At 54.0% G+C, this 27,893-nt stretch overlaps 2 protein-coding genes across 3 annotated transcripts; both read left to right on the top strand.

Annotated features, from left to right (window-relative positions):
• Window positions 1-135: 135 nt before the first annotated feature.
• On the top strand, window positions 136-16,680 carry DVL3 (dishevelled segment polarity protein 3). Its single transcript, XM_061194424.1, has 15 exons — window positions 136-539; window positions 5,952-6,021; window positions 6,550-6,671; window positions 6,792-6,901; window positions 7,089-7,224; window positions 7,402-7,495; window positions 7,711-7,780; window positions 8,419-8,558; window positions 8,726-8,802; window positions 8,911-8,978; window positions 9,134-9,283; window positions 9,887-10,018; window positions 10,210-10,377; window positions 13,432-13,647; window positions 13,747-16,680. The coding sequence occupies exons 1-15, from the start codon at window positions 379-381 to the stop codon at window positions 14,181-14,183; spliced, it is 2,151 nt and encodes a 716-aa protein (XP_061050407.1). The 5' UTR covers window positions 136-378; the 3' UTR covers window positions 14,184-16,680.
• A 1,210-nt stretch (window positions 16,681-17,890) lies between these two features.
• On the top strand, window positions 17,891-26,899 carry AP2M1 (adaptor related protein complex 2 subunit mu 1). 2 transcript variants are annotated; one of them, XM_061194422.1, is made up of 12 exons: window positions 17,891-17,997; window positions 19,918-20,034; window positions 21,880-22,145; window positions 22,861-22,943; window positions 23,555-23,690; window positions 23,781-23,922; window positions 24,428-24,547; window positions 24,653-24,788; window positions 24,892-24,989; window positions 25,504-25,615; window positions 26,289-26,437; window positions 26,542-26,899. In XM_061194422.1, the coding sequence occupies exons 2-11, from the start codon at window positions 19,961-19,963 to the stop codon at window positions 26,421-26,423; spliced, it is 1,302 nt and encodes a 433-aa protein (XP_061050405.1). In that variant the 5' UTR covers window positions 17,891-17,997; window positions 19,918-19,960; the 3' UTR covers window positions 26,424-26,437; window positions 26,542-26,899. The 2 variants fall into 2 exon arrangements, with proteins under 2 accessions (XP_061050405.1, XP_061050404.1); XM_061194421.1 differs by having other exon boundaries at window positions 26,289-26,899.
• The last annotated feature ends 994 nt before the right edge of the window (window positions 26,900-27,893 follow it).

The following is a 27,893-nucleotide window of genomic DNA, read 5'->3' as shown; positions in this document are numbered from 1 at the left end:
CTGCGGGGTACGGCCGAGGGCCAGGCCATCTGCCGCGAGGCCAGCGCGGCTCGGCGGCAGCCGGGGGTGGGGCCGCGCCTGGGTCGGGGGCGGGGAGTGGACCGGGCTGCAGCCAAGAGCCGGGAGGGCCGCGGCCACCGGAAGAGTCGCCGTCGCCAGCAGAGCCGGGAGAGTAGGGAGCGGAAGCGGCGGCCGCGACGGCGGCAGGCGGCGCTGGGACCCGGGAGCGGCCGGAGAACAAGGGAGCTGGCGCCGCGGCCGGCCGCGGAGCTGGGCTGAGCCGCTGGGCCGCGCCGACCGCCGCCGCTGCCGCCGGAGAGGCCCGGCCCCGCCGCCCGAGCAGGCAGCGCGCGGGCCGCCGGGCCCGAGGCCGGAGCCATGGGCGAGACCAAGATCATCTACCACCTGGACGGGCAGGAGACGCCGTACCTGGTGAAGCTGCCCCTGCCCGCCGAGCGCGTCACCTTGGCGGACTTTAAGGGCGTTCTGCAGCGACCCAGCTATAAGTTCTTCTTCAAGTCTATGGACGACGATTTCGGGTGAGGATGGCCCCGCCTCGCCTCCGGGGGACCCCGGCCCCTCCGGCTTCCAGGGGCCCACTCGGCCAGTTCGGACTCCCCTTGCTACACTGGCTTCTACCCCTACTCTGGATTCTAGGGGCGACTCGGCCACTTGGTCCCCATTGGCTTTTTCAGAGGCTGGAGTTCCAGCCCCTCTAGGGACTCTCCTTTCCCCTCTTGTGGGGGACCTTGGTCCTCTCGTTTAAGGGGACCTCCAACTCCCTAAGAGCAGTCAGTTCCAGCGCAGTCAAGCCCCCTCACCTCCTCAGAGACCAGCGGCCCACACAGACACACCTTCCCCCCCCCTCCACCCGTTCCAGAGCACAGCTCCCAACCCTCCTCCTGCCAACAGAGCCACCTTTCTAGCAGAGACTTGGGGTGTTTGGCACTCGGCCTTCGCCTTCTCCATCTTTTCAGCTCCACAACTCAGAGCCATATTTGGAATATGGAGCATCTAAGGGCTATGCTGTGGGACTTTGCACTGGCTGGGGGGTGCTCAGGCTGTAAGCTAAGGCCTCCATCTCTGATGTTTACTTAGCTGTCTCCCCTGTCCCTTGTGGGCTGTTCGGGATGTTGTCAGGGAGCAGAGCGCCTCACCCCTGAGGAGGATTCCCCACTAGCCCAGGTGCAGATTCCCTCACAGAACTGGGGCCTCTTAATGGGAGGGCCAGAAAGGGTCTCTTGGTGTTCATCCTCCCCTCCCTGGAGGGGTCTTCTCCACCCAGCTGCAGGGCTTTGGACGGGCGGAGTTTGGAAGCAGTGACTTCCCCTTTAAGAGGGGATGGAATGTTGGAGCCGGAAGGTTCTGTAGCAGCTGGCCTGGGAGGGGGAGCCTGGTGGATCCCCTCACCGCCCCCCCCCCAACTCCCAGGGGACTGGGGGAGGGGGAGGCCCCCCACACTAGCCTGCCCCTCACTAACTGGGCACTGGGCCTGGAGGCCTGCAGGGAAGGCCTTCCCGGGCCCTCCCGGCTTAAAGGCCGCCTCTCCAGCCGTAGCCTGAGGCCTACACTGCTCTTCAGAAGTGAGGCCCAGAGCTGAGTGAGGGGAGAAATTCTTCTCCCCCGTGTTCATCAGCCTGGCTTCTCTCCAAGGACCCCGGCCCTCCTGGCTCTGGGACGCTAGCACCTTTTCTGTCTTCTGCATGTTTTGCTGTCACCTTTCCCCTTGGACCTCAGGGTTTGTTGAGCCCAAGAGCTCATATGTGTGAAAGTGCTTTGTACAGTGGGAAGTGCTATGCAGCTTCTATTCTTGTTTCTGTTGTTGTTCCTGCCTTGGGGTTGGGTACTCCTAGTGTAGTAATGATTGTCTGGCTTCAGTCCAGAGACAGAGACCCCTGATTGGAAGATGCTGAAGAGGGATCCATCTGCAAGGGGTGGGAGTGAGGTGGGCAGATGCCTTGGTCTGATAAAGGAAGAATGGAGTTAGAAGAGACCAAGATACTGCCTCAGCGTATGGGATAGGGGAAAATCAGCTGCATTTCAGTACGCTGGGGCCACCCTGGGGTCAGGTGCCTTGAGGGACTGGGTTAGACCTGTGTCTCCACCCCCCACTCATCCCAGAGTCCACTGGGCCTAGCCCCCACCTCCTAAACCTAGACCTCTGTGGGCTCCCTCCCACTCTCCCCAGGCTGCTGTCAAGCCAGGCCTAACCCCCATTATATCCGCTCACTGTTGACTTAATATTGTTCTTTAAATCCACTGTCAGCCCACTCACGCTTTCTTAGTTTGACCTAATCAATAATATGAAACCACAGGTCTGATATTCTATTTATATTTCTTTCTGAAATATGTTAAAAATAAATATTTAACTCTCGAATTAAACATTCATTCAGATACACCTGAAGCCATCTTGCATTCATCAGTGGTACTTGAACTTGAAGCATCTTTTGCAAAATATTAGAGTGGGCCATTTTAGCAGGGTTGCGAACAATGGTAAAAATGAAGTGGAGGAGATTGATTTTGTTTTTATTCCTAGAAGGATTAATGATCAGGAGACCTGGTAGGGCTGTCTTGTCACAGAGGACTAACAGCTGAGGAATATATATTTATATACGTATTTCATTTATTTATCAAACTCTTTTTATGGTGCTTACAGTGTGCAGACACTGATCTAAATGACTTTCAAATCTTTACTCATTCAATGCTCTTAACAGTCCTGTGGAATAGGTAGTAATATCTCCAGTTTATAGATGAGGAAACTAGAGCACAGAAAACTTAAGTAACTTACTTACCCAAGGTCACACAGCTAATAAGTGGCAGAGCTTATTAGGAACCTGGTTCCAAAGTGTAAGGCATTAATCACACAATTGTAGGTATTATCATCATCATTTAACAGGTACATCCTCTCTGAGGGAGATGCTGAGCCTTGGCAAACTGTATAGGTGATAGGGCTGCCACTTATCCCAGCCCCATGAGAGGGAGGTCGGGCAGGGGCCAGCAACCTCTGCTGACAGATGGGAAAGTGGGTCAGAGGAGGAAGACTGCCATCTCCTCCAGCTCTCCAGGCTCTCCCTCTGGGGTTCTGGTGTGTAAGACTTGGGGATTCCCAACTCCCATCTGGTCTCCAGAAGTATTTGTCAAGCTCAGGGCAGGTCCAACCCTCTTAAATTATTTGGGATATGGAAGAAGAATTAAACATTTTCAGCACTGAGGAGATGGTGGATGGAAGAACAAGGTACCACCACTTGAGGGGCCTTGAGCCATGGGAGGAATAACATGGGAAGTCAGGCCTCTAACTGTTTTGCTCCCCGCTCCATGTCACACACTAGCCTGTCTCTGGGCCTTCTACCTGGAGTACTTCTCTTCCCTTGTCTTCTCCAGGTCCAAATTCTCCTTTCCTCTGGGTTGCACTTCTAAAGTTATGGCACTTATTCCTATTTATCCTTATACCTACCCAGCTCCTAGCCAGGACCTGACACTAAATAATACTCAGCAGATGTCTGTCCAGTGAACACATCTGCTGCTCTTACAGCTCTGATCACTTCCCACTTGCAATATACTCACGTGAACTATGCATTGGACAGTAACCTCCAAGGACAAGGCAGGCTCCAGGTCTGATGCTTCTTGAGGTCCATGCAATGGCAAGCACAAAACTTAAAGCCCACTGGGCTCTCGGCAAAGGCTTTTTAATTGAATGAACAATGAGTGATAAGCAGATTTATTTGGTCCCTGCCCTTCGAAACTTACACCTAGTTAGAGAGAGAGTATGGATCCCGCAAAAAATTGACAAAGTTAGTAACTAGTTTTTAGTGTATGCCTTGGACCATGCCAGGCACTTACAAATCTCACTTACCAGGATGAGACAAAGGCTTGGAAAAGTCAAGAAACTTCTCTAAGATAGGAGGGCTAATAAGTGGCAGAATTGGAATTTGAACCCAGATTTGTCCAACTCCACTTGGGATGTGTGTGTGTATGTGAGTGCATAAACGCTGCAGAACCCTGAGCCATTCAGCTCCACAGCGGGAGGGGGAGGCCTGTCTGAGGTCCCCCAAGGCTCCCGAAGATCAGCTGATCATTGTGAGTCAGCAGAGCCTTGGTGACCTGTCGGTGACCCCCAGAAAGAGAGGAAACATCTGTAGTGCTGAGCTGTGTGGTGGGGCCTCAGCAGCAGTTTCCCACCACAGGGCTGCTGAGACCCTCTCCAAAGCAGAGCACAGTCCCTGCCACGTGACCCACATACCTCCTTTTAATTTGAGCCCCAGTTCCCATGGGGGCTGCAAGCTTGGGGTGCCCTGTGGTCAGACTGGCTAGTGGGTCTGAGCTATCTCTGTGTCCCTGTTTTCTAGCTTGTTCTGTCTCCAGGCTTTCTGCCATGGTGGGCCTGAGCAGGATGATTTGAGCTGCTTTCTTGGGGTTGCTGTGGGGCTGGAAACAGTGGAGAAGCCAAAGCTGAACGGGAGGGAGGAGGGCAGGCTCAGCCTTCGAACTTGGCTGTGAGTCCAAGAATGTGAGCATCACAAGAAGCCAAGCACGTCCCAAGCTCTGGGCAGGAGCTGCTTTAAGAAAAAGGGAGGACTGGGCTTCCCAGCCTCCATCCTTGCTGTCTTCCCTCTCTGCTCATAACTCCAGGCATGTGTCTTCCTCTTGCCCCTGATCACAGCTTTCTAGCTCTGTGCTCCTGGGGTATTTGATCAGTCTGGGGGTGCGGGCCTCAAGCTTTTCTATTGCCTTTCCTGGCCCCATACTGTAGTTGTGGTCTGACTTCTTGCCTCACTGCATGCCCCAGGCCAAACTACATGCCTGAGACTACATCCTACCCTCCCCCCATCCACCCCCCCGCCATGTCCCACATCACTGTCTCCCACACCGTCACCCTCCACACAGACCCACATCACCTCTCTCACTGTACGGGAAAGAATGTGAAATACCATGGAAAGAATATGGGGTTTGGAGTCAGATGAGCTTGGGGTGGAATTCCAGCTCTGACATCTAGCTCTGTGACCTTGAACAAGTTACTGATTGTTTCTCAGTTTCCTTATTCATAAAATCAGGATCATATGGTCTATACAATGAGGCTGATGTGAAGATTATACATTCTAACTATAGGGAGATAAGATGGTATAATAGGTAAGAATAAAGGCTTTGGAATCAGGCTGACCAGGATTCAAATTCCAGCTCTTCACTTATTAATCGTGTGACTGTAGGTGAATTTCTGAACCTACTGAGCCTTGGTTTCCCCATCTGTATCTATTTTATAACATTGCTATGAATGTTAAACGAAGTGATACAGGTAAAGTACTTAGCTTTGTGCTTGGCCCGTAATATTGGGTTGGCCAAAAAGTTCCTTGGGGTTTTTCCATAAGATGTTACGGAAAAATCCGACCGCACTTTTTGGCCAACCCAATACGTGCTCAATATATGAGAGCAGTTGTTACTAATGTCATAGTGGCAGTAGAGGATATTTGGTAAATGCCTTCTGCCCTTCTTTTTCCTAATTTCCTTAAATTCCTCATCCACATCTCCCAGAAGAATATTAGGATTCCCAAATGAGAAGGGAAGAACAGTGATATGGGTGTGCTTTTTCCTAGTTTAGGGTCAGAGGGAAAGATAAAGTCCAGCCCAGAGAGCCATTGTTGGGGATGGGTACAGCTCTCGAGATTCTAGGGGGTGACTGCACTCACTGGGGACAGTGATTTGTCAGGTGTAATTTGCAGTCACCTGATGACCAAGAGGATGCCCCAGGAAGGCAGCTGTCCTGGGCATGGCTGGTGTCTTCCTGGTGGTGACAAAGAGCTGTCCCTGGTCACCCCATCCCTGCTCCCATTTGAACAGGCTTATGCTGGTGGTTTGATTCCCAGTTTAGGGTAGAGGAGCCCCTGAGAGTTGGGGTTGTGAGGATGCCTCCATTTCCACCCCAGAAAGCTCACTCTGACACCCACCTTTCCCTGCAGAGTGGTGAAGGAGGAGATCTCGGACGACAATGCCAAGTTGCCCTGCTTCAATGGCCGGGTGGTGTCCTGGGTAAGGAGCCCCCCTCAGCCCTCTCTCCACCTGCATTCCTGCAGTGGGCTGGATGGAGGAAAGGCATTGCTGAGACTGTGGTTTTATGCTTCAGTATCTGAATCTTCCTTGAGTTTTCTAACTGAACTGTCTCTCACCCCAGATTCTATAGCTTTGGTGAAAAGTGAGGGAGTGGTGAGAAGGGGGAAAAGAGAGAGACAGAAATACACGTTGGAGACAAAAACGTCTCCTATGTCCTCTGAGGTACTTTGCCTCAGGTTCCCTTCTGTCACTTGCCGACCTCTACCTTGGACCTCTGACTCTTGTTCTCTGCCCCCATCCCACTTCACCAACCCATGCCTCCCAGCTTCCTCATCAACCCAGCAGTGGGTCCATTCCTCATCTCAGCTGACCTAACACAGTCCTGTCTCTTCTCCCTGCATGTCCCCTGCTTCATTCTCCCCAAGTCTCATGCCCTGCCAGAAGCCAACTATCCCCTTTTCCCTGGGTCCCCTGCGCCCTACTACCCATGCATTTTCTCCCCATCAGCTGGTGTCAGCTGAGGGCTCACACCCAGAGCCAGCTCCCTTCTGTGCGGACAACCCATCGGAACTGCCACCACCCATGGAGCGCACAGGAGGCATTGGGGACTCCCGGCCCCCATCCTTCCAGTGAGTGTGACCTGAGGGTGGGGAGGGCCCATGGGGGAGGGCTGTGTCAGCTCAGCTCAGGGCTGGGGGAGGGAGCCCCCAGCCTGCCCCCTCCCCCACGAAGTCCTCTCTTCCCTGCAGCCCTCATGCTGGTGGGGGCAGCCAGGAGAACCTGGACAATGACACAGAGACTGACTCCTTGGTGTCTGCCCAGCGAGAGCGGCCACGACGGAGGGATGGCCCAGAGCACAGTGCGTCTTCCCTGAACAGACACCTTACCCCCCCACCCCCCCACCCCCGCAGCTTCCACTCAGCTACCCACCTCTCTGCCCTGCTTCCTGAGTTCTGGATACGCCTGGCCCCAGTGCAGCCCCTGCTCCTTCCTCTCTCCTCCTTCTCTCCTGCATCTGTGAACCCAGCTGCCTCCATCCCCTGCAGCAACCCGGCTGAATGGAACTGCAAAGGGGGAGCGGCGGCGAGAGCCAGGGGGGTATGACAGCTCATCCACACTTATGAGCAGCGAGTTGGAGACCACCAGCTTCTTTGATTCAGATGAGGATGACTCCACCAGCAGGTGGGGCTTTGGTTTCATGGGTACTGTGGGACAGGTGACCCCGGAGGAGCCCTGAACCCTGAGGATGCTGGGCCCCTGGGTGGGACCTGGGCTTGGTGGGGGGTACCTGGGCCCTGCGGTGCCTCTCATGGGGCAGGGCTGGGCCGGCTCGGTGGGGAATGACTGTGGGCCCCACAGGTTCAGCAGCTCCACAGAGCAGAGCAGCGCCTCACGCCTGATGAGAAGACACAAGCGGCGGCGGCGGAAGCAGAAGGTTTCGCGGATTGAGAGGGTATGGAGCTGAGACGTTAGGGTGGGTGGGAGCAGACCGAGCCCTCCTGCCCAGGCAGGGCCAGAGTTTGTGCTTCCTTAGACCCCTCCCCTTGGGTCAGGGTTTAGAACCTGAGAGGGGAGGTGGTGCTGAGGACTCACCTTGAGGCGGAGCTAGGTGGGAGCAGTGAGTTCCTGCCAGCACTGCCTGCTGCTCAGGGCCTCTGTCTGTTCCAGTCCTCGTCCTTCAGCAGCATCACGGACTCCACCATGTCACTCAACATCATCACGGTCACTCTCAACATGGGTGAGTCTGGTGAAACAACACTCGTGAGCACCTGCTACGTGCCAGACGCTGGGCAGACTCGAGGAGTTCAGAGAGGCACAGGCTACGTTCCCTGCCCTCAAGAAGTTCTCTTTCATAAGCATAAATTGGTACATACACTGATCACTTCAGTATCTCATGATCAGGGCTATGACAGAGATAAGCACAGAGAACTATGGACGCAGAGAATGGCATCCGGGAAGACTTCCTAGAGGAAGTGATTTCTGATTCCTCCCCCCCTTCCCATTTTTCAGGCACTGCATTCTTGCTCTCTGATTTCTACCCTAGGTGCTCTTCTTTAGGAGATAGCTGGATGTAGTGAAAAGAGCCCCAACTTTGGAATTTAAATCTGAGTTTGAATCCTGACTCTGCCACTTCATGGCTTAGAAAAGTCACTTAAATTCTCTGAACCTCAGTTGTCTGCTCTGTAAAACAGGATTGAGTCCCTACCTCATAGCCAACAAGGATCAAGTGAAAGCATGTTTGAGCATGTGGAATACAGTGCCTGACTCAGGTCCAATAAGTGTTAGTTCTTGTCCCTTTCTACCCTCTTCTAATATGGGGCTTGGAATTTGGGTAGGAACTTTGTTCCTCTCTCAAGGTCTTGTTACTCCCTGTAGAAAAGTATAACTTCTTGGGTATCTCCATTGTGGGCCAAAGCAACGAGCGTGGTGACGGAGGCATCTACATTGGCTCTATCATGAAGGGGGGGGCCGTGGCTGCTGATGGACGCATCGAGCCAGGAGATATGCTGTTACAGGTACCATTGCCCACCGTGGGTGGTGGTATGGATAGGGATGGGGAGATGTCCATGCCATCTGTACCCTGCTGCTTGGTAAGGGGAAGACCCCCTAGCCCACCAAACTCAGCTTCCCTACCCACCTCCCCAGCACAGCTGCTTATCCCACTCCTGGTCCTCTTTCCCAGGTAAACGAGATCAACTTTGAGAACATGAGTAATGACGACGCGGTCCGGGTACTGCGGGAGATTGTGCACAAACCAGGGTATGGATGGCATTGGGGAGGAGGGGGCAGTTATTTCTGGCTATCAGGCAAGGGACTTGGTTTGGCCTCCACACATCCTGCCCTTACTAGGGACACCCTTGCTTTCAGGCCCATCACCTTGACTGTAGCCAAGTGCTGGGACCCAAGTCCACGTGGGTGCTTCACACTGCCCAGGAGTAAGTGGATGGGGCAGTTGGCCCTAAAGCTGGTGCTTGACCTATGTGAGCCCTATCTCTCCTTCCTTCCGTGTTACCCTGAACCCTCATACCTACCCTGTTGGGCCAGGCAGTAGGCAGGGCAGGCAGCCCCTGACTCCTCATCCTCCCCACAGGCGAACCCATCCGGCCCATTGACCCCGCGGCCTGGGTCTCCCACACTGCAGCCATGACCGGCACCTTCCCTGCCTACGGCATGAGCCCCTCCCTGAGCACCATCACCTCCACCAGCTCCTCCATCACCAGCTCCATCCCTGACACAGAGCGTGAGTGTCCAACCCTGACCCCTGAGCCCAGCAGACAGGGCCAGCTGGGAGGGACTGCTGAAGGCCCACCTGGAGCCTCTTGCTTAAGCGTCAGAGGGGGCTGGAGAGGAGGAGACTCAGTTCATTCCAGCTACCTTACTCTGCAGTTTTCCTCAGTGGATGCTGAGCCTCACCAAACAGAGTTTGCTTCTGAACCTCTACTGAGCACTCAGTAAGCCTCAGTTTCCTCTTGTAAAATGGGACTAATGATATGCACTTTACCAGGTTCCTGGGGGTTTAATGAGAGGATACAAGTAAAGCATCAATCACAGTGTGTGGCATAAAGTAAGCACTCAATAAAAATGACTGCCTTTTTATTATCATAGCACGCATTATACACTGGGCTAAGCCCCTTCATTTACACTATTTAATTCTCTCTTTAAATATCCTATGAAATAGATACTAAAGTCCCTATTTTTATGGAAGAGGAAACTGAGTGTCCAACAAGTCGGTAATTTGCTTGACATTGGTCCATGCTATTAGGTGGTAGAGCTGGAATGCAAACTTCTGTGTACTTAACTCCATAGCCCCTTTCTGCCTCACCATTCTGCCTCCTACCCCCAGGCCTAGACGACTTCCACCTGTCCATCCACAGTGACATGGCCGCCATCGTAAAAGCCATGGCCTCCCCTGAATCCGGGCTGGAGGTCCGTGACAGGATGTGGCTCAAGATTACCATCCCCAATGCTTTCATCGGTGAGAGGGCCCCATGGTGGGATGAAGGACAGGGTGGAGAGCGGTGGGGCAGGGCAGGCCGGGGGGGTGGGCCAAGAACTCCCTCGGGCCACTCCTTTGAGCTGGAATCAGCACCAGCCTCATGGCTCCTGTGAGGCCAGAAGAGCCCAGGTCAGGTGGGCCTCCCAGTCAAGTGGCAGCCTTGCCCTCAGGCTCGGATGTGGTGGACTGGCTGTACCACAACGTGGAAGGCTTCACTGACCGGCGAGAGGCCCGCAAATATGCCAGCAACCTGCTGAAGGCCGGCTTCATCCGCCACACTGTCAACAAGATCACCTTCTCTGAGCAGTGCTACTACATCTTCGGCGACCTCTGTGGCAGTACGTGCCTCCCCCACCTCCTTGCCCTATCTCCTGCTTGGAAGTGGGGAGTTGCCCGGGGATGCAGCAGCAGACTCTAGGGAACCCAGATGAGGGGGTAGCAGAGCTGGGGGAACCTCGAGACCTGACAGTTCTGTGGTAGAGGCAGAGCCCAGTCCAGCCTCTTCACCTGCCCTACATCCCCCTCTGGGGGCTGGCATTTTCTAAGTGCCTGCTCTGTGCCTGGCACCGTGCTGATTGTTTCTAAAGCATCATCTCACTCTCTTTCAAGCCTCACAACCTCCCCACAACCCTTGGGGAGATGGATTACTATCCCTGTTTTCAGATGAGGAAACTGAGACTTATAGAAGTTAAGCAGTCCACCCCACGTTTCACAGCTAGAAGCAGAGGAGCTAGGCCTTGGATCTAGGTCCTTCTGGCTCCAGAACCTTTGTTCTTCCCACCATCAGGGTTGTCCTAGGTGTGTGGTGCTGCAGAAACATTGTCCCAGCAAGGCCAAACAGTTCCTAGCCTTGGCCCCTGCTCACCCTCACAGCACCAAGCAGCTTCCACTAAGGCAGGACCTCCTGGAGCTGGCCTGAGGCCTCAAGTCCACAGCCTCCTCAGACCCCTCAGGGTGGGGCTGTGCCTCTCAGTGAAGCTGGAAAAGCTGTCAGGGCCAGGCTGCAGAGGACTCTGTAAGCTGTACCAAGGAATTTGGACTTGATCCTGAGAGAGTACAAAGCCAATGAGGGTTATTAAGCAGGAGAAGTCTGCAGGGAACCCCCATTCTCCGGAGCCTGTGGACAGCTCTTGGGAAGGGGAGTCCTCAAAACAGGACAGCAGTGCTCAGGATTGGGAGCTGAAGCACGGCCCCAGCAGCCACCCCTGCCTGAGGGAGCCTTCTCTCAGCCCAATGGTGCTGGCTGGAGTCCAAAAGCCAGCCCTTAAAATGCTTCAGATTAGGTTCTAGGGGCTAGAAAGGTTGTTCTTGTGGAGCACAAGTCCCTGGTGGAGGCTGGGTGGGGTCCCTGTCCCTCAGCAGCTCTGGCATGGCCCCATGGAGTAGTAATAGATGCATAAGGTTTTGGAGTTAGTTCTGAGTTCAGATTTTAGCTCCACCCTTACTGTGTGAACGTGAGTAAGTGACACAGCATCTCAGTGCCTCGATTTCTTGATCTGTAAGATGGAGATTACAGTAAAACTTATAGGTCTGTTTTGAGAATGATATAAGATAATATATGTAATGCTTTTAGCACCATGTTTGGCCCACAGTAATTGCTCTAAAAAAGTTGTCCATTTATCATACATTTAATTCTAAGATGAACATTTTTTTCACATTTCAGTATCTCTGAAATTGGGGTGCATCTTATAATCAATGGCTTCTTAGACTCATTCAAATACGGCTATTATTATCATCATTAGTAGAAGTGAGCCCTGGCCCTAAACCTTCATGGGTACATAAAGCTTCTCAGGATAGCTGTGGCTTTTGCTCAGAGAGACATTGTTCCATCCCAGGGGCATTCTGGGTCTCCTACCCATGGACCAAGTCCAGCAGAAGCCAAGCTCAGGGAGATGCTGACAGGACAGGTCTTTTCCTTCTCACTGGTGAGGTCTCCTCAGCTGGGAGTACGGCAGGCTCAAAGGGAATAGCTGGGGACCTGGGTAACCCCTGGAGCACACAGTCACTCCCCATGGGATGACAACCTGGCGGCTGAAGTGGTCACCGAGGCATGCCCCTGCTTCCCACCGCCACCACCTCTCATGCTAGCTGCCAGCCTTGACTGGTTGATGGTTTGGCTGGTAGACTCTGTAGGCTGCCTCAGCCCCCTCTCCTGACCTCTTCTCCCCTGTAAGGTTGGCTCAGCTCCCTTAAGGGCTTGCAACAAAGGGCTCAGTCTGTATCCAGCAGCTGGCTCCTGGGCAATTGCAGCTCTCTCAGAGCTCTGGGACCTGGTACGGGTGGGTCCCAGAGAACCAGGGACCTGTTCACCCTGAACAAGTTCACCCCAGGGACCTGTGAACAAGGGGTGTCCCAGGCAGGCAGGTCTAGTGGCCCCTTATACTCCCTTCCAGATAGTTCCAGCATTGGTGGGAGCAGCCTTGCCTGTGTACAGTTTACTGGGGAGTCAGAGTCATGAAAGAAGGAATGTTAGTGCAGTGGCTCAAGTGCTGTGAAGAACTAGGTCTGGCTGGGAATGGGGTGGAGAGCACAGAGGAGGCATCTAAGTTGTTCTGTTTCTGGACCCTTCCACCCCACTCCCACCCTCCCCAGAAGCACCAGAAGATTGATCTGGGCCAAGGGCCTTCTGTGTGGGGAGGCTCTGAAAGGCCCTGTGTTCATTCTGGCTTTTAATGGGTGTTTTTTTAGTCCTAAGTGAGTGAGGAGGGCAAAATTTCACCTAAATTTCCCCAAACTGCTCCCTCCTCCTTACTAATGCCCTCATCTGGAAAGGTAAAGAGAAAGTAAGCAACTCTTAGCTTCTTCTCTGGCTGCAGTGTGGGTTGTCCTCAGGCTGGTCGTTTAACCTCTCTGGACTTCACTTTCCTCATCTGGAAAAAGTGTGACTAATACCTTCCTCATGGGGTGGTAACGTTTGCGTGAGATGAAGTGCTTGCACTGTACCTGAGGAAGTGCAGGTATGCAGTAGCTGGCGGCTCTCTGGTATTTCGGCCTCCCATGTTCCCCACCCTACCTTTCCCGTAAGGGAACAGAGGGGACAATTGCCAAACAAGAGTTTTACCCCTTCTTCCAGCCCACGGAGGAAGGAGGAGAAACTGGGATTTGGCACTGAGCATCTGAAGTGGTGACTCCGGGCCTTCCTGGGGACGGTTTTCTCGGGGGCTGGCTCTGCAGGGTCTCCCTCCCCACCACCTCTGGAGGGTGACAGAGGGGCTCTGAACGAGTGAGAGATCTCTGGCCTGTCCCTCGTCCCGTTCTGGTGGGACACTGCCACTGCTGTCGCTGTCTTCCCAAACGCACCCACCGGGCCGAGGCTGGGCATCTCTCTGCTGACTGCGGGTGCGGAGGCATGGGATAGACCCAGCTCAGATGCCCTCCCCTCCCCTCCACAGACATGGCCAACCTCTCCCTCCACGATCATGATGGCTCCAGCGGCGCCTCCGACCAGGACACGCTGGCCCCTCTGCCGCACCCAGGGGCTGCCCCTTGGCCCATGGCTTTCCCTTACCAGTACCCGCCGCCCCCACACCCCTACAACCCGCACCCAGGCTTCCCCGAGCTGGGGTACAGCTATGGTGGGGGCAGCGCCAGCAGTCAGCACAGTGAAGGTAAGGCGGCGGGGGTCGTGGAGGGAGCCCCAGGCGAGCCCCAGGCTTCCTCTGCAAGCTCTGAGTGTCCCCCACCCCGTCCCTGCCTGTCCCCTGCAGGCAGCCGGAGCAGTGGCTCCAACCGTAGCGGCAGCGACCGGCGGAAGGAGAAGGACCCGAAGACCGGGGACTCGAAGTCGGGCGGCAGCGGCAGCGAGTCGGACCACACGACCCGCAGCAGCCTGCGGGGGGCGCGGGAGCGGGCGCCGAGCGAGCGCTCGGGTCCTGCCGCCAGCGAGCACAGCCACCGCAGCCACCACTCGCTGGCCAGCAGCCTGCGGAGCCATCACACGCACCCGAGCTACGGCCCCCCCGGGGTGCCCCCTCTCTACGGCCCCCCCATGCTGATGATGCCCCCACCGCCTGCGGCCATGGGGCCCCCGGGAGCCCCTCCGGGCCGCGACCTGGCCTCCGTGCCCCCTGAACTGACCGCCAGCAGACAGTCCTTCCGCATGGCCATGGGAAACCCCAGTGAGTTCTTTGTGGATGTGATGTGAGCAGGGCCCCTTCCCCACTTGCATCCCACCCCGCCCGGGGCAGGCCGCGTCCCTCTCTCCGTCCGTCTTTTTTACTTTGGTACCTGAAAGGGAAATAAATGGAACTAAATCCAGGCCCGCTAACCGCTCGCTGGGTGCAGCGAGGGCAGGGTGCACCTGATCGCCACTGCAGCCCCTAACCTGCCACCAGCCCCGGCTTGTTCCTCTGCCCACTAACCGCTGCACAGGACTTCCCGGGATCCTTCGTGTCCCTGGGACCCAAACTGCTGGTGCTGCTCCTTACCACCCCGCCATCACCGCCACCACACACACTTCAGGAGCTGACCCAGCGGTGCCCTTGAGGGCCTGCATACCCCTCATCCCCACTTTCCCTCCCTCAGTTCTTTTTCACCATTCATTAAGCTGCATCATCCCTCTATTAACCCATCCCCTCAAGCATGCGTGCCGATTTCTTGGTTTTTCCCCTTAATACTGATACCAAAAAAAAGAAAGACTTGCTTCCTCTGCCCCTCCTCCTAGCTGCCCTTGCTACTGCCTCAGCCCTGCACCCTAGAGCTGTAGTCACCTCCAGTAACCATCCACACTAACTCCACCTGAGCTCAACCTTAGCAGAAGCCCAGAGGGCCCCCTCAGTTGCCTGAGCTGCTAGTGGATTCCAGGGAGCGTCTGTGCTCTATACCCAGCCCCACCGCTGCCCCATGCCTGGCTGGTGTGCTGGTTCCTTCCGACCCTAACCCTACTAACCAGCAGGCTCATCTCACCTCGGGGCCTGAAACATTTCTTTTCTTTCTTTTTTTCCTCCCCCAATTTTTCCTGGGCCTGGAGCAGCCAAGAATTTCGGGCTGTTTGACTTTCTGTGAGCCCCCAGCGAGGGGAGGCCCAGCCTCCGAGGAGACCAGGAACCCTGCTTCAGCAGCCCCTCAGGGCTTCCCAAGGATATTTCAGCCCCCATACCCACACTTTACCCCGTTGAGTCACTAGGCTTCTGAGGAGCACCCAGCCTCTTGCCCATGTGTGACAGACTCTCTCTTTCCCTCTCTCCCTCTTTCTCACACACACCTCCCCCACCCCCTGCCCCAACACACACGTGCCTATGCAAGTTCACTTAAGCCTCAGGGCTGGTCCCTGACCAGAGGGCTGGACCCTCTCTCCCAGTCCGCTCCTAGGTCTTGGGGCTGGTCCCCTAATTTCTCTCTCCCTTTCTTCATAGCCCTCAAACCTCCCACACATGTCCCCATAATATTTCTATCTGGTTAAAGCCCATAATCTGGGTCTCAGGTTGGGCTCAGCGCAGGACCCCCCGGGCAACTGACAGGCTGTTCTCACCCTGCCCCGTGCCCCACACACCCTCCTGTGTTTTCACCATCACCATGATAACCCAGAGCAAGGTTGGGCAGGGGGACTTCTGGGACTTCCAGACAGAGTGCCAAGTTTTAGTTTTTATCTTATTCTTCCATTTAAGCAAATCACGACTTTCTCTGTGAGCCTCTTCTATAAATTCTGGCTCACCTAGGCTTCCATATTTTTAGGTCTGGGATGTCAAGCGTAAGATGAAGTCCTAAGCTCCAGGTCTTGGAGCAATCCAGGGTAGGGGTATTTTGGCATTCATTCATTTAACAAAGATTCCCTGGGATTTGGGGTGCATGAGGGCTGTGTTAGAAGTGTAACTCAGTCTTGCCTTCCTTCTGGGAGCTCTAGGTTTGCTCCCAACCCAGACCATGGTTTCCTCTAGCCACCACTATAGGGCTGCCTCCTGTACTTCTCTTCCTCCTCTGATTCTTCTGTCTCTTGACTCTCTTGAGGATTCCTCCACTTATGGCTTCAGGGTCCCTGTATTTTATCTCTGGTCCACTTCTCTTTCCTCTGTATTTACTCCCGAAACGGTATCATCCATCCTGACGTCCTCAACTGCCACTAATATGCTGGTGATTCCCAAATATATATCTCCAGCCCTAACTTCCCTCTATCTTTAGATCTGTATTTTTATCACCCACTGGACCTCTCCATGGACATGTCCACATGGACTCAACTCATTTCCTTCCCCCCCCCCGCCCCCGCCGAAGTGTGTTCCTTCTGAATTCCAATCCTGGTTACCTTCATCACACTCTTCATAGGCTCACCAGCTAGAAACATTTATGGGCTTAAATTCCTTCCCATATTTTACTAGTCAGAATATCATATCCATTCCACTCCAACAATCTTTCTTGAATTTGGCCCTTCCTCTCCCCTCTGCCTCTACTCTAGTTCACAGGAGCATGGGATTTGGAGTCAGGTTATTCTGGGTTTGAATCCCAGCTCTACTACTTTTTGGTTGCGTGATAAGAGAGTTATTCAGTCTCTCTGAGCCTCAGTTTCCTCATATGTAAAATGACGATAATAATACCTACCTCACAGGGTTGTTGTGAGGATTTAAGTTAGATATTGTACGAAAAGTGCCTAGCACAGTGCCTGGCACACAGTAGAATAGGTGCTCAATAAATGGTAGCTATTGTTATTATTACTATTATTATTATTATTTATTCTAAATTGGTAGGGGTTTAAGATATGTACTGAGGATGAAGCTTTTGGAAAGGTAGGAGTAAACCTTGAGTGCTGGTTCAAGAATTAGAAGTGCCTGTATTCAGTCATTTAATGGCTTCAGGCTGTGACCCCTATTTGCAGGAAGTCAGATCATCCTGCCATATTCTGGCTTCTAGCAGGAGGATGCTAGGAACAGTAAGGTTTGCGACTAGGTTTACCGTTTGGTGCCCTTCGTTCCTCTCATGATGGGCTCAGCCCTGCCTAGGGAAGGCAGCAGGGTATCTTTTCCTACAGAAAGAGAAGAGCCAACAGATGTTCTTCAGGTCCTGCAAGAGCCAGGAAGGCCTTTCATGTGCCAGGATTGGCTCTGTCTCTTCTTCTCAGCTTGGATGTGAAGATTAACTGTCCATCAGAGAAGGGATTTCAAATCCCATGTCCAATTAAATTCAACTTGTCAACGGTTTTTTAAGCAACATATATGCCTGTCACTAGAAGGCGCACAGGTCCTCCTGGCCTTGAGGAGCTCACAGTCACATAGGTATAGCTGAGGTAGAACACAGACATATTTTTGAAAAGCTTTAGCTAGTTTCTTCCAAATATTTGCCGCCTCACTCCCTGCCCCCTACCTTGGGTCTTGATCCCTGGGAAAAGGCTCATGTCTAGAACAAATATATCATGCAAAAAAGCTTGGGAAAATCAGAGGTGGTGTCATAAAGCAGTAAACTCAGCACAAACGCTTCTACTGCCAAGTCGTGTGTGTGTGTAAAGTGAGGACAACCAGTCCTCGGACTCTGGAGACTGAAAAGGCCTACAGCAATCCAAGGCTTAACAGCCGGGCTTCAACAAATAGCACTAATCCTCTGAAGTTCTCGGAAACACTGAAATAGGAACAGGAGGGATTGCAGAGACTACAATTCCCAGAATGCTCAATGGGGAAAATGAAGTGAGTGTAGCAGTGTATTCTGGATTGTGTATTTCGGGTAGGGCTGAATAAGGCCACTCCTACCCCTCCCCCAAGGCACGCCTACCCCCTCCTTCTAAGGTTCTCAAAGGCCGTCGGTAGTTGTAGTTTTGCCAAACTGAGGGGGCTTATAATTGTAAGCGAGAAGGCCGAGAGGCCTGACGGGATTTGTAGTCTGCGGCCTCGGCGGACGCGCACGCGCAGCAGAGGCCGGGGCGGGGCCGCGGCACTGCAGTGAAAGCCGAGGCAGCGGGCTGGCGAGCAGGGGGAGGGCGGACATCTTGGGATCCGGAGAGTGGCCAGGCTGGCTGAGCAGGGGCCTGCGGACACCAGGTGAGTTCGGGATCTAGGTGTACGGGGTGAAGGAGGACGCCTGCCTGGCTGCCCAGCTTTGCTCTTCCCTGCACTGCGCTACGCGGAAAGCAGTCCTCACCCGGGAGTGGCCTCAGCCTTCAGATCCGAGAGGGAGCTGACGGCGGGGCGGGGGCGCCCGGGGCGCGGTTGCAGGACGGGCGCTGAGCGGTGCCCTCCACCTGACCCGCCCGGAGCTTCCCGTGAGAAGGGGACCCTACTGGAATCCTCCCAGAGCAGGGATGCCCCGCGGCGGCCCCCTCCCTAGGATCGTGACAACCCCCTACCCCGCGGCGCCTCCTCTGGGCGCAAGGACAAGCTTCCCACCCTGCGGCACCCCCTCCTCGCAGTTGAGTGACAGCCCCCGCACTCCCTGGAACCATCTTTACCCGCGACGTCCTCTTCCCCAGGGCGAAAAGCCCACCACCCTCGCCTGCTTCTACACCTGCACGCCACAGCAAGCTACGTCTCCCCAGCTTTCTCTTATTCACCAATACTAGTCTCTCCCTGCCTTTTTTTCCTCTTTAAAGCCTTGACTTTTGACATACTGGAAACTCTCTCCGGGTGCCCCCACCATACCTGTTGCCGCTGTGGGCTCACCTGAGTATACTGCCTGGCTGTTGCTGCCAGTCTGTCCCTTAACTAAATATGCCATTCCTGTCCTGGGCCCCACCTCTGCTTCTCTGATGCCCTGAGCTCCCTACCACTTGATACCTGTGAACTTGGTTCTTTGCCCAGGGCTCTACCTCCATTTTGCGCTTCCTCTCCCAGTCTCTTTGGGACTGAGGAATGGGATGTGTCCACCACCTTGAGAGACTTCTCACGCAGTCTGGGAGACCATAGTAATAGGCTTTATTTTCCAGTTTAGCAAAGTGTGCTAAACTGCCCCCTGTGAAATTAACACCAGGGCTAATCCAGGAAATCTAGAACTAAACTAACCCTTTTTCTCGTTGCAAACAGTCTAATTTAGTTTGACCCAAATAATTTGGATAATTCAGGGATTCTGCCCCTCGTTTATAGGCACTCGGGTCAGAAGTGAATTATGCTGTGGGTCTGGAATCACAGAATTTCAGCTGGAAGGATCTCTTGATTTTTATGAACCTGCACCCACCCCGTTCCCCCACACCCCTGTATTTTCATTGCACTTGGAGCTGAGAGGGAGCCTCTCTTTTTAAAAGAGAGGTGGTCAAAAATAATTAATAAGCAGCTTGTGTCATTGAAGTGTAGTCTGTCAGGACTGGGGCCTTTCTACTCTGCTCTTTTGCCTGTTTATCTGACTGCTTGGGAGAGGCTGGAGCCACACTCCTGGGTCCGTGTCAGGGCCTAAGGCCTCCCTTCTCTTCCTCCCCACACCCTACACACCCTTTCCTGGAATGTTTAGACTTCTGTGAATTAGAGAGCTGGAGGTTCGGGTCCTGCTGCTTTCTCTGAAGGGTAGTGGAGCCTGAGGAACTGGGCGCTCCTGAAGCTTTGCCTGGGGGCTCCAGGCCTGAACCAGCTGGAGTAATTCCTACCACCATTCCTGCAACCACAGGCAGGCCTTCACAGTGACTCACCCGCTAGAGCGAGTGTGAGTCTGCACAGGAAGGGGCCTTGCTGAGCTCAGCACTGTGAAAGGGGGGAGGGGGCTACTCTGGGCTCAGCCCCAGAAAAGGGGCGGGGGGGGGGTCAAAATGGCCTTAGAATCCTGGGCCTAAGTCCCTCTCCCTTTTCTCCCTTCCAGTATGGGATAAACAGGAACGGGAGCCTGGCTAAGGGGAGGGGCATGCCTGGGAGGGCTGCAGGGTCACTTGCTGGAGGATCAAGTCAGAAAAAAAGCCCAGCCAGTGACCTGCACAGCCCCACAGGGGACATTGGCAGGGGTTCTGAGACCTTCCCTTACCCTGCCCCCCCCCATCCTAGGTCTGTTCTCAGAGCGATGGGCCGCGGAGACTGAGCTGCCGCCATGATTGGAGGCTTATTCATCTATAATCACAAGGGGGAGGTGCTCATCTCCCGAGTCTACCGAGATGACATCGGGTGAGTCCCCTGGCTGAGCCAGCTGCGCCCCCACCCCCACCCTCCTCCCCAGCATGCAGGACCAGGTCTCTTTCTCCCAGAGGCTTGATTGGGACCGCCCCCACCCCTTGCTCCATCCTGGAAGCTCAGCTAATACAGCCTGGTTCCCATTAGGTCTGGTGGTATTGGCCAGGCAGCCAGTTGCTGGCTGCTTGGTGGGACCTGTGAAAAGGCAGGCCCCCCAGAGTCTTAGGAACTCCTGCCCTTCCTGCCTCCTGTTTGCTGTAGTGACAGACCTGGTTGCTGGAGCTGAGTGCTTTTGGCCGGGCAGATTGATCCCTCCTTTGAGGAGAAGGGAGATCTGTCTCTAGCTGGTGGAGTCAGTGGTCAGGCTGGTGGTACTAATCCACCTAAGTCTTGCTCTCACAAGCCCTTCTCATGGTGAGAGTCTTCACTGGACTCTTGAAAGCCTCTCCCTTTCTGAGGAGTCAGGCTGCTGACTCAGCTGTTTTCAGTTCCTCTGGGCCACTACTGGAGGAGAGGTGGTGAGCAAGCCTGAGGCACTCTCCAGGTCACTGAGGGATGAGCAGGGAGGCTGTTCTGCCTTTCTGGCCTATCAGAGTAGCCTGGGAACAGCCCCTTGTCCTGTGTGCCTCAGACCTCTGTAAGGAGGCACAGCCTCACTTCTCATTCTGCCCCACCCTGCATGCCACTGCTGTTCCCTGACAGAGGGGACTTATCCCAGCCTCAGCGGCTCTAACGAGATTAGGCTCCTTTGGTTCATGCTTTCCTGTTTTTCATCCTGGAATTGCTTAGAATAGACAGTCAGAGATGGGCCTGCTACAGCAGCTCCCAGTTTCTTGGCTAATGGGCTGGCCTGGCCTTTGTGGCTGTTTGTCCGTTGGCTGGTGGTGGGGCATGGGCTAGAGTTGTGGCAGTGCCTGGCTTGCATATACCCACCCACACCCCACTCCCACCCTGATGGGCCTGGTTAAGCCAAGGCCAGGGCATACACCATCTTGCATGCCTTGCTGTGCTCTCCACCCCTTGCCTGTTGCCCGTCTGCTTCCACCTCATGGTGGGTGCTGCCTACCCCAGTGTGTTGTGTGTCTAATCCTCTCTCTCGTTGCTGTCACTCTCCTCTTCTTGCTGGCGTCATTTCTCTCATCCCATCTCATTGGCTGCCATAGCAATAGGTAAGCGGCGTGTTAAGCTGCTGCCCAGGCACAGGTGGGTGGGGGATCCTGCCCCCCCCCCCCGGCCCCCGCATCGTTGTTCTGTTCATCCTTTTTCATCCCTGAACTTGTCCTGGAATTGGATCCTGGACAAGAATGGGGTGGCCCAGCTCCATGGCCCCTCGGCTTTTCCCTCAGTAGATTAGAGCCTTCTCTGAAGTCATGCTGGCTTTGTCTAACTTCTGGAGGAGCCAGCCTTCCCCACTGGTGGGATCACTAGTGGAAAGACTGGAGAAGCAGCAGCGTCTCTTTCTCATCTGGGCCTGGAGCTTACTGAGAAGCTATAGAGGTGGGAGCAGGAAAACTGGAGCCAGGCCTGGAAGTCAGGAACATACTTCTCTAAACCTGATGGACCTCACTTTATTGTGGTTATGTCTGCCGTCCTGTCATTGCCACCTGACTTCCCTGTCTCTCGTGGCCTTCAGATATCAGCCTAGCTCTGGCCCTCCCCCACCCCGTGCCCCCACTGGGAGGAGTCCTAGGGAACCGCCCCAACGGTTTAGGCATTGGCTTTAGAGTGCGTGTCAGACTTCAGCAGAGAGGGGGGTGGCTGTTTGTTAGCTGTGGTTGATCCCTGCGGAGTGAGGTTTGCCCATGTACTGAGCAGCCTCTGTGCACCCTTTTCTCTCAGGAGGAACGCAGTGGACGCTTTTCGGGTCAATGTTATCCATGCCCGGCAGCAGGTGCGCAGCCCCGTCACCAACATTGCTCGCACCAGTTTCTTCCATGTTAAGCGGTCCAACATCTGGCTGGCAGCTGTCACCAAGCAGAATGTCAATGCTGCCATGGTCTTCGAATTCCTTTATAAGATGTGTGACGTGATGGCTGCCTACTTTGGCAAGATCAGCGAAGAGAACATCAAGAACAATTTTGTGCTCATATATGAGCTGCTGGATGGTGAGGCTGGCGGGACAGTGGGTCTAGGGTGGGGATGCACCTGCTGGGGCCTGGCCTGGAGGTGGGAGCAGGTCTGAGGCTCCAGTGCCCTCTGAACTTCCTTTCCTGACTACCTGGTATTTTGAGCTCTGAGGAAGACAGTCCAAATCCAGAACTAAAGGCTGATCTGAAGTGAATACAAAAATAGGCTAGCGAGTGGAGGTAGGGGAAGACCAAAAGGTCTTTTGGTGGCTGGTCTTCCTGCAGTTCGGTTAAGCACGTTTCATCCTCTTATCTTTGTGGTTTGGGCCTTACTACACTGACTCTCCTCCCAGCTTTCCATCTCAACAGCTGCCTCAGAGCCTGGACAAGGGTGAGATATTATAGGCCCCTCCGGGTGCATTGTTACTTCTCTTCCTCTGTAGCGTATGATTTAAGTGAACAGAGTCCTTTCATCTTCCCAACATCTCTGTCTTTTAAGGGCTAAGGGCTTCTTGACCTCTCACTCACTGGCCGTGCAACTCCTCTGCTGCTTTTTCTATTTGAAAAAAACGTGATATTTTCATTGTTTTCTTATAAAGCACAAATCCTAGAGTAAATGCTAAAACTTTGCTGCAGATGATGCCTAAATGTCTTTTGGAGCTATGCTGGCCAGATATATCCAGGCCAGGGGAGGGATTGGCGCAAAGGAGCCTTCTGCTTTTTCTAGGAGCTGACGGCTCCCTTCCTTTTGCAGAGATCCTAGACTTTGGCTACCCACAGAACTCAGAGACAGGCGCACTGAAAACCTTCATCACCCAGCAGGGCATCAAGAGCCAGGTACTCAAATTGTACAGGCTGTAGTCAGGGTGGAGCCCAACCTCCCTTCATCCCCGCTGGCCCCCAAGCCTTGTCTGAGCTGACTCATGAGCCTGCCCCTGACAGGAAGTGCTGGCCTGAGCCTTCTGCCATGACCGCAGGCCTCTTTTGCTCTGTGTGGCCCTCTCCCACCCCTGGAGCTTGCCAACTCAGCATCTCTGTTACTGGGGATACAGCTCAAGCAGTTTCCTTCTACACTGGGGGAAGGGGGGGTGTGGACTGCTCTGGAGGCTTGGTATTCCTCAGGAGGAGAGAGCTTGGGCCCTCTTCTAGGATCCAGGCCTCATAGCCTTCTCCTTCTTTTCTGCCTGCCTCTTCCCATCTGCGCCCCTCTGCTGCTTCCTGTGGGCACCATGTTGGCCCTGTGTTCTCCAGCATCAGGTAAGCTGTTCCCTCAGCTTCCACCCTTGCAGCTTTGCTCAGTTTTCTCCAGGCCCTGCCCCATGGGGGAAAATGGGTCACAGGGTGGGGACTAGAAGGGAGAGGGGATGAGGGTGGAGTGGGGATGGAGACAAGTGGATTGAAGGGGGAGAGGAGTGAGGCCTTGCTGTTTGTCTCTATCCCCCATGTAGACAAAAGAAGAGCAGTCTCAGATCACCAGCCAGGTGACCGGGCAGATTGGCTGGCGGCGGGAGGGCATCAAGTATCGCCGGAACGAGCTCTTCCTGGATGTGCTGGAGAGTGTGAACCTCCTCATGTCCCCACAGGGTGAGGGCCCTCTCGTGATGAAGCAGGATGGGGGCCAGGGCAGGATATTGGTCCTGACTCAGCTGCTCCTGTTTATCTGTCCATCACCAGGACAGGTGCTGAGCGCCCATGTGTCAGGCCGGGTGGTGATGAAGAGCTACCTGAGTGGCATGCCCGAGTGCAAGTTTGGGATGAATGACAAGATTGTCATTGAGAAGCAGGGCAAAGGCACAGCTGATGAAACAAGCAAGAGGTGCCTGAGGCAGGGGAGCTGGTGGGAGAGGGTGGACCTTGGAGGGCTGAGCAGAGCCTGGTGAATCACAAGTTCCTTCTGGATTTCATTTTTGCAGTAATGCAAACTCCCTCTTCCTAAGGGTGTGCTTGGCTTGGTTGCTCTTGGTATCTGTGTTAAGAGAGATGAGGGGATTGTCCTCATCCTACTCAGAGTAAGCCCCTTTGTTTGATCCCAAGGACCAAGATTCTTCTGTACATACTGATGGCCCCTGCCCAGTGTGCCTGAAACTTTTGGGTTCCAAGCAGCACAGCTCTCAAAAGATGAGTTTGCAAAGCTCCCACTCATCCATAACTCTGGGACAGGGACCCGCAAGTCAGAAAGCTGCATTCTGACAGCTTTCCATAGATTACAGTGCACGCCTGTCCAGGCTCTGGCAGCCTTTGGGGGTGGGCTAATCTCCCAGCCCGACTCTCTCATGTCAGTCTCTTGTACCAATGAGGAGACCTTCTGTCCCTGCTTGCAGCGGGAAGCAATCAATTGCCATTGATGACTGTACCTTCCACCAGTGTGTGCGACTCAGCAAGTTTGACTCGGAGCGCAGCATCAGCTTCATCCCACCAGACGGAGAATTTGAGCTCATGAGGTGCCATTGGGGTGTGAGGAGCAGGGGTTGCTGTCGGCAGAGATGGGGGGAGAGGGAGGAGAACAGGCTCTGCTGTGCCAACCTGAAGGTCTCACACCCCTAAAGGTATCGCACCACCAAGGACATCATCCTTCCTTTCCGAGTGATCCCGCTAGTTCGGGAAGTGGGACGCACCAAGCTGGAGGTCAAGGTGGTCATTAAGTCCAACTTCAAGCCCTCGCTACTGGCTCAGAAGATTGAGGTGAGGATAAGGGACTTGGGGAGGAGGAAGCACTTGTCTCCAGGAATAAAGGGAGCTGATGTCAGGGTTTGACAGAGCTCCCTGACAGGTGTGTCACTTCTAGGTGAGGATCCCAACCCCACTGAACACCAGTGGGGTGCAGGTGATCTGCATGAAGGGGAAGGCCAAGTACAAGGCCAGCGAGAACGCCATCGTGTGGAAGTGAGTCTTTCCTTCATGAGGCCACAGCAGGGCTCAAGATGCCTTGGTGTACCCTCTTGTTAAGTTTCACCTTTCGTCCTGTGAGAGTGTGTGTGTGTGTGTATGTGTGTATGTATGGAACGGGGGTGACTGCTTCTCCAGGAGCCTTTGCTTGTGTTCTCACCCCTTATACCTCTGTGTAAGTGTGCAGATGTCTGCACTGGGGTGCATGCATGCATGCATTTATCAAGATTCTTTAACATTTCCCTATTTGCCCTTGTAATACCTCTGTGAAGTAGAGAGCAAGGGATAGCATGGCCATGTATCTAAGCAGAAACTGTGTGCAGCCCACAGTGCTAAAGGAATAACAGACCCAAGGTTTCATAGCAAGAGGTTATCAGAGTCCTCACCACATTTCCCTGCCCTAGCACCTCCCACAAGCTCCTGGGTTCTCTTCCCTGCCACCCCCCAACCTCCCCAAAGGGGCAACCCCCCTTGAAGCTCCTCCAGGCTACCAGGGCCCCTGTGTTCCCAGGATCAAGCGCATGGCAGGCATGAAGGAATCGCAGATCAGCGCTGAGATTGAGCTTCTGCCCACCAACGACAAGAAGAAATGGGCTCGACCCCCCATTTCAATGAACTTTGAGGTATGGCAGAGAAGGGGCCTACAGCCATGGCAGGGTGTGCTAGGAAAGACTTTAGCGATCATTCAGATCAACCTCTGCACCTACCACCTTGCAGACGAGGAAACTGAGGCCCAGAGAGAAGTGATTTCAATTCACAGACCCATTCCTTCCCGCCTTAGGCCTCCTACTAGAAATTGCTATTCACACCGACAAAAATCTTTGACTTCCTTTGGCTTCTCATAAAACAATTCTTAGGGAAAACTGAAATAGCTTGCATGCCAGGTAAGACACAGTTTACAGACAGGAAAATGAGCTGACTTTGCTTTGTGCATGTTAGACATGTAATTTTTTCCACCGTATTGTTTAAGTCCATAATATTGAGCAGGATAAGTATGTTCTAAGGCAGGTCTTTGGTTGCTGCCACCTGCTGATTAAAGGAATTGATTCAAGTCCTCACAGGCAGGGCCTGACTTCAAACCCAAATGATTGCTAGTTACTCCTGGATATGCTTTCTTCCTTAGTAACCTCTTAGAGGACCCCTCACCACCCCAGCTTCCTTCAGCTTCTTTCAGGGTCCCAATCATTCAGACACCTGTAGTAGAGAGATGAGGTAGGGCAAGGCTATGGAACTTCCCGGAGGAGAGCGGCAGTGAAAGGAAGACCACATTCCTAACTGGAGCTGTCCCTTGCCCAGGTGCCATTCGCGCCTTCTGGCCTCAAGGTGCGCTACTTGAAGGTGTTTGAACCGAAGCTGAACTACAGCGACCACGACGTCATCAAATGGGTGCGCTACATCGGCCGCAGCGGCATTTATGAGACCCGCTGCTAGCTGCCTAGTGGCAGGTAGCCCGCCTCCCCACCCACCCTCTTCCACGGGTCTGGGTGCGCTTGGCCACCACACGTCAGTGTCTCCTCCCTCCTGCTTTGCTGCCTTCCCTTTGCACCAGCCCCTGCGTCTAGGTCTGGACCAACCACGTTGTGAGCGGGACTGTTGGAGCAGTCCCTGGGCTCCCTGGGCAGGGTGGTTTCTGAGGCTCCTGCTCCTCCGTCCATCTGCCTGCCCCAGCCCCATGCCAGGCTCTGAGTTCTGCGACCAAAGCCAGGTGGGCCCCATCCCCTCCCCTCCCCTGTGGCCACATCTCTCTGGAGTGGGAGGGTCGGCTGCCCCTCACCTCGGAGCTCCCCCAAAGGCCAGTAACGGATCCCCAGCCCTCAATTCCTACTCTGCTTTGGGATAGTGTGAGCTTCATTTTGTACACGTGTGACTTCGTCCAGTTATAAACCTAATAAACTCCGTAGAATGGAGTTGCTGGCTAAATGTTGAAGTGGAAGGTACATGGGGAGGGGGTCTGGTGGGACTGCTGCTCCCCTGTCTTACTTGGCCTGCCAGGAGTAGAATTTTCTATTCCAAACTCTCTTTTGTCTCAATTGTTACGTCCCTCAGGGCCATCTAAGCCCCTGACAGGTGTTAGCCCCAGGTCTCCCATCTCCTCGGAGAAAATAGCCTCAAGGACAAGAAGCCCCACCTGGCCCCGGTTCCCTGAGGGTAGAGATGCTTTCCTTAAAATCATTCTCAGCTTTAGGCAGGTATTTTTCTAATTAGCAGAGATTAAGCAAGGTTTACATTTGGTCTTTCCAGCCTTCCTTAGAAACTGACCTCTTAATTCCATCCTCTTCGCAGTTACTCAGGCTTCACAGACCTCGGGTGGGTTGCAACAAAGGAAAAATGACTCTTCCCAGGCCTCTTAGAGAATTCCGCCCTCCGTGCCTCTCCCTCTCCATAGAATTGTATGGTGAGCGAGTCCCTGAGGGGAGTGCTTCATATTCTGCTGATGTGTTGGAGCAGATAAAGATTTGCCGTCACTGGTTTTCCCTTGCTTGGTCTCAACCTTTTTTTTTTTTTTTTTAAAGAGGGCTTGAGTTTTAGCTCAGTTTTGTTTTTTAAATTTATTTATTTATTTCTGGCTGTGCTGGGTCTTCGTTTCTGTGCGAGGACCTTCTCTAGTTGCAGGGAGCGGAGGCCACTCTTCATCGCGGTGCGCGGGCCTCTCACTATCGCGGCCTCTCTTGTTGCGGAGCACAGGCTCCAGACGGGCAGGCTCAGTAGTTGTGGCTCACGGGCCCAGCTGCTCCGTGGCATGTGGGATCTTCCCAGATCAGGGCTCGAACCCGTGTCCCCTGCACTAGCAGGCAGATTCTCAACCACTGCGCCACCAGGGAAGCCTGGTCTCAACCTTTTTAAACCAAAAACATCTATTAAGAGAAAATATATAATGAACTCCCATGTCGCATCCTGGTG

This window comes from Eubalaena glacialis, chromosome 6, assembly GCF_028564815.1.
Source record: "Eubalaena glacialis isolate mEubGla1 chromosome 6, mEubGla1.1.hap2.+ XY, whole genome shotgun sequence".
In the NCBI taxonomy this organism is placed as follows: Eukaryota; Metazoa; Chordata; class Mammalia; order Artiodactyla; family Balaenidae; genus Eubalaena; species Eubalaena glacialis.
Note: the sequence above shows the minus strand (reverse complement) of the source record. Positions and strands in the feature narration are given on the sequence as shown.

Bases quoted from the DNA above. Each gene is read 5' to 3' on its own strand.
- DVL3 (XM_061194424.1), top strand. From the start codon at position 379: ATGGGCGAGACCAAGATCATCTACCACCTGGACGGGCAGGAGACGCCG. The intron at 9,284-9,886 runs GTGAGTGTCCAA...TCCTACCCCCAG, and splicing joins CTCCATCCCTGACACAGAGC to GCCTAGACGACTTCCACCTG. The intron at 10,019-10,209 runs GTGAGAGGGCCC...CCTTGCCCTCAG, and splicing joins CATCCCCAATGCTTTCATCG to GCTCGGATGTGGTGGACTGG.
- AP2M1 (XM_061194422.1), top strand. From the start codon at position 19,961: ATGATTGGAGGCTTATTCATCTATAATCACAAGGGGGAGGTGCTCATC. The intron at 23,923-24,427 runs GTGCCTGAGGCA...CCCTGCTTGCAG, and splicing joins GCTGATGAAACAAGCAAGAG to CGGGAAGCAATCAATTGCCA. The intron at 24,990-25,503 runs GTGAGTCTTTCC...CTGTGTTCCCAG, and splicing joins GAGAACGCCATCGTGTGGAA to GATCAAGCGCATGGCAGGCA.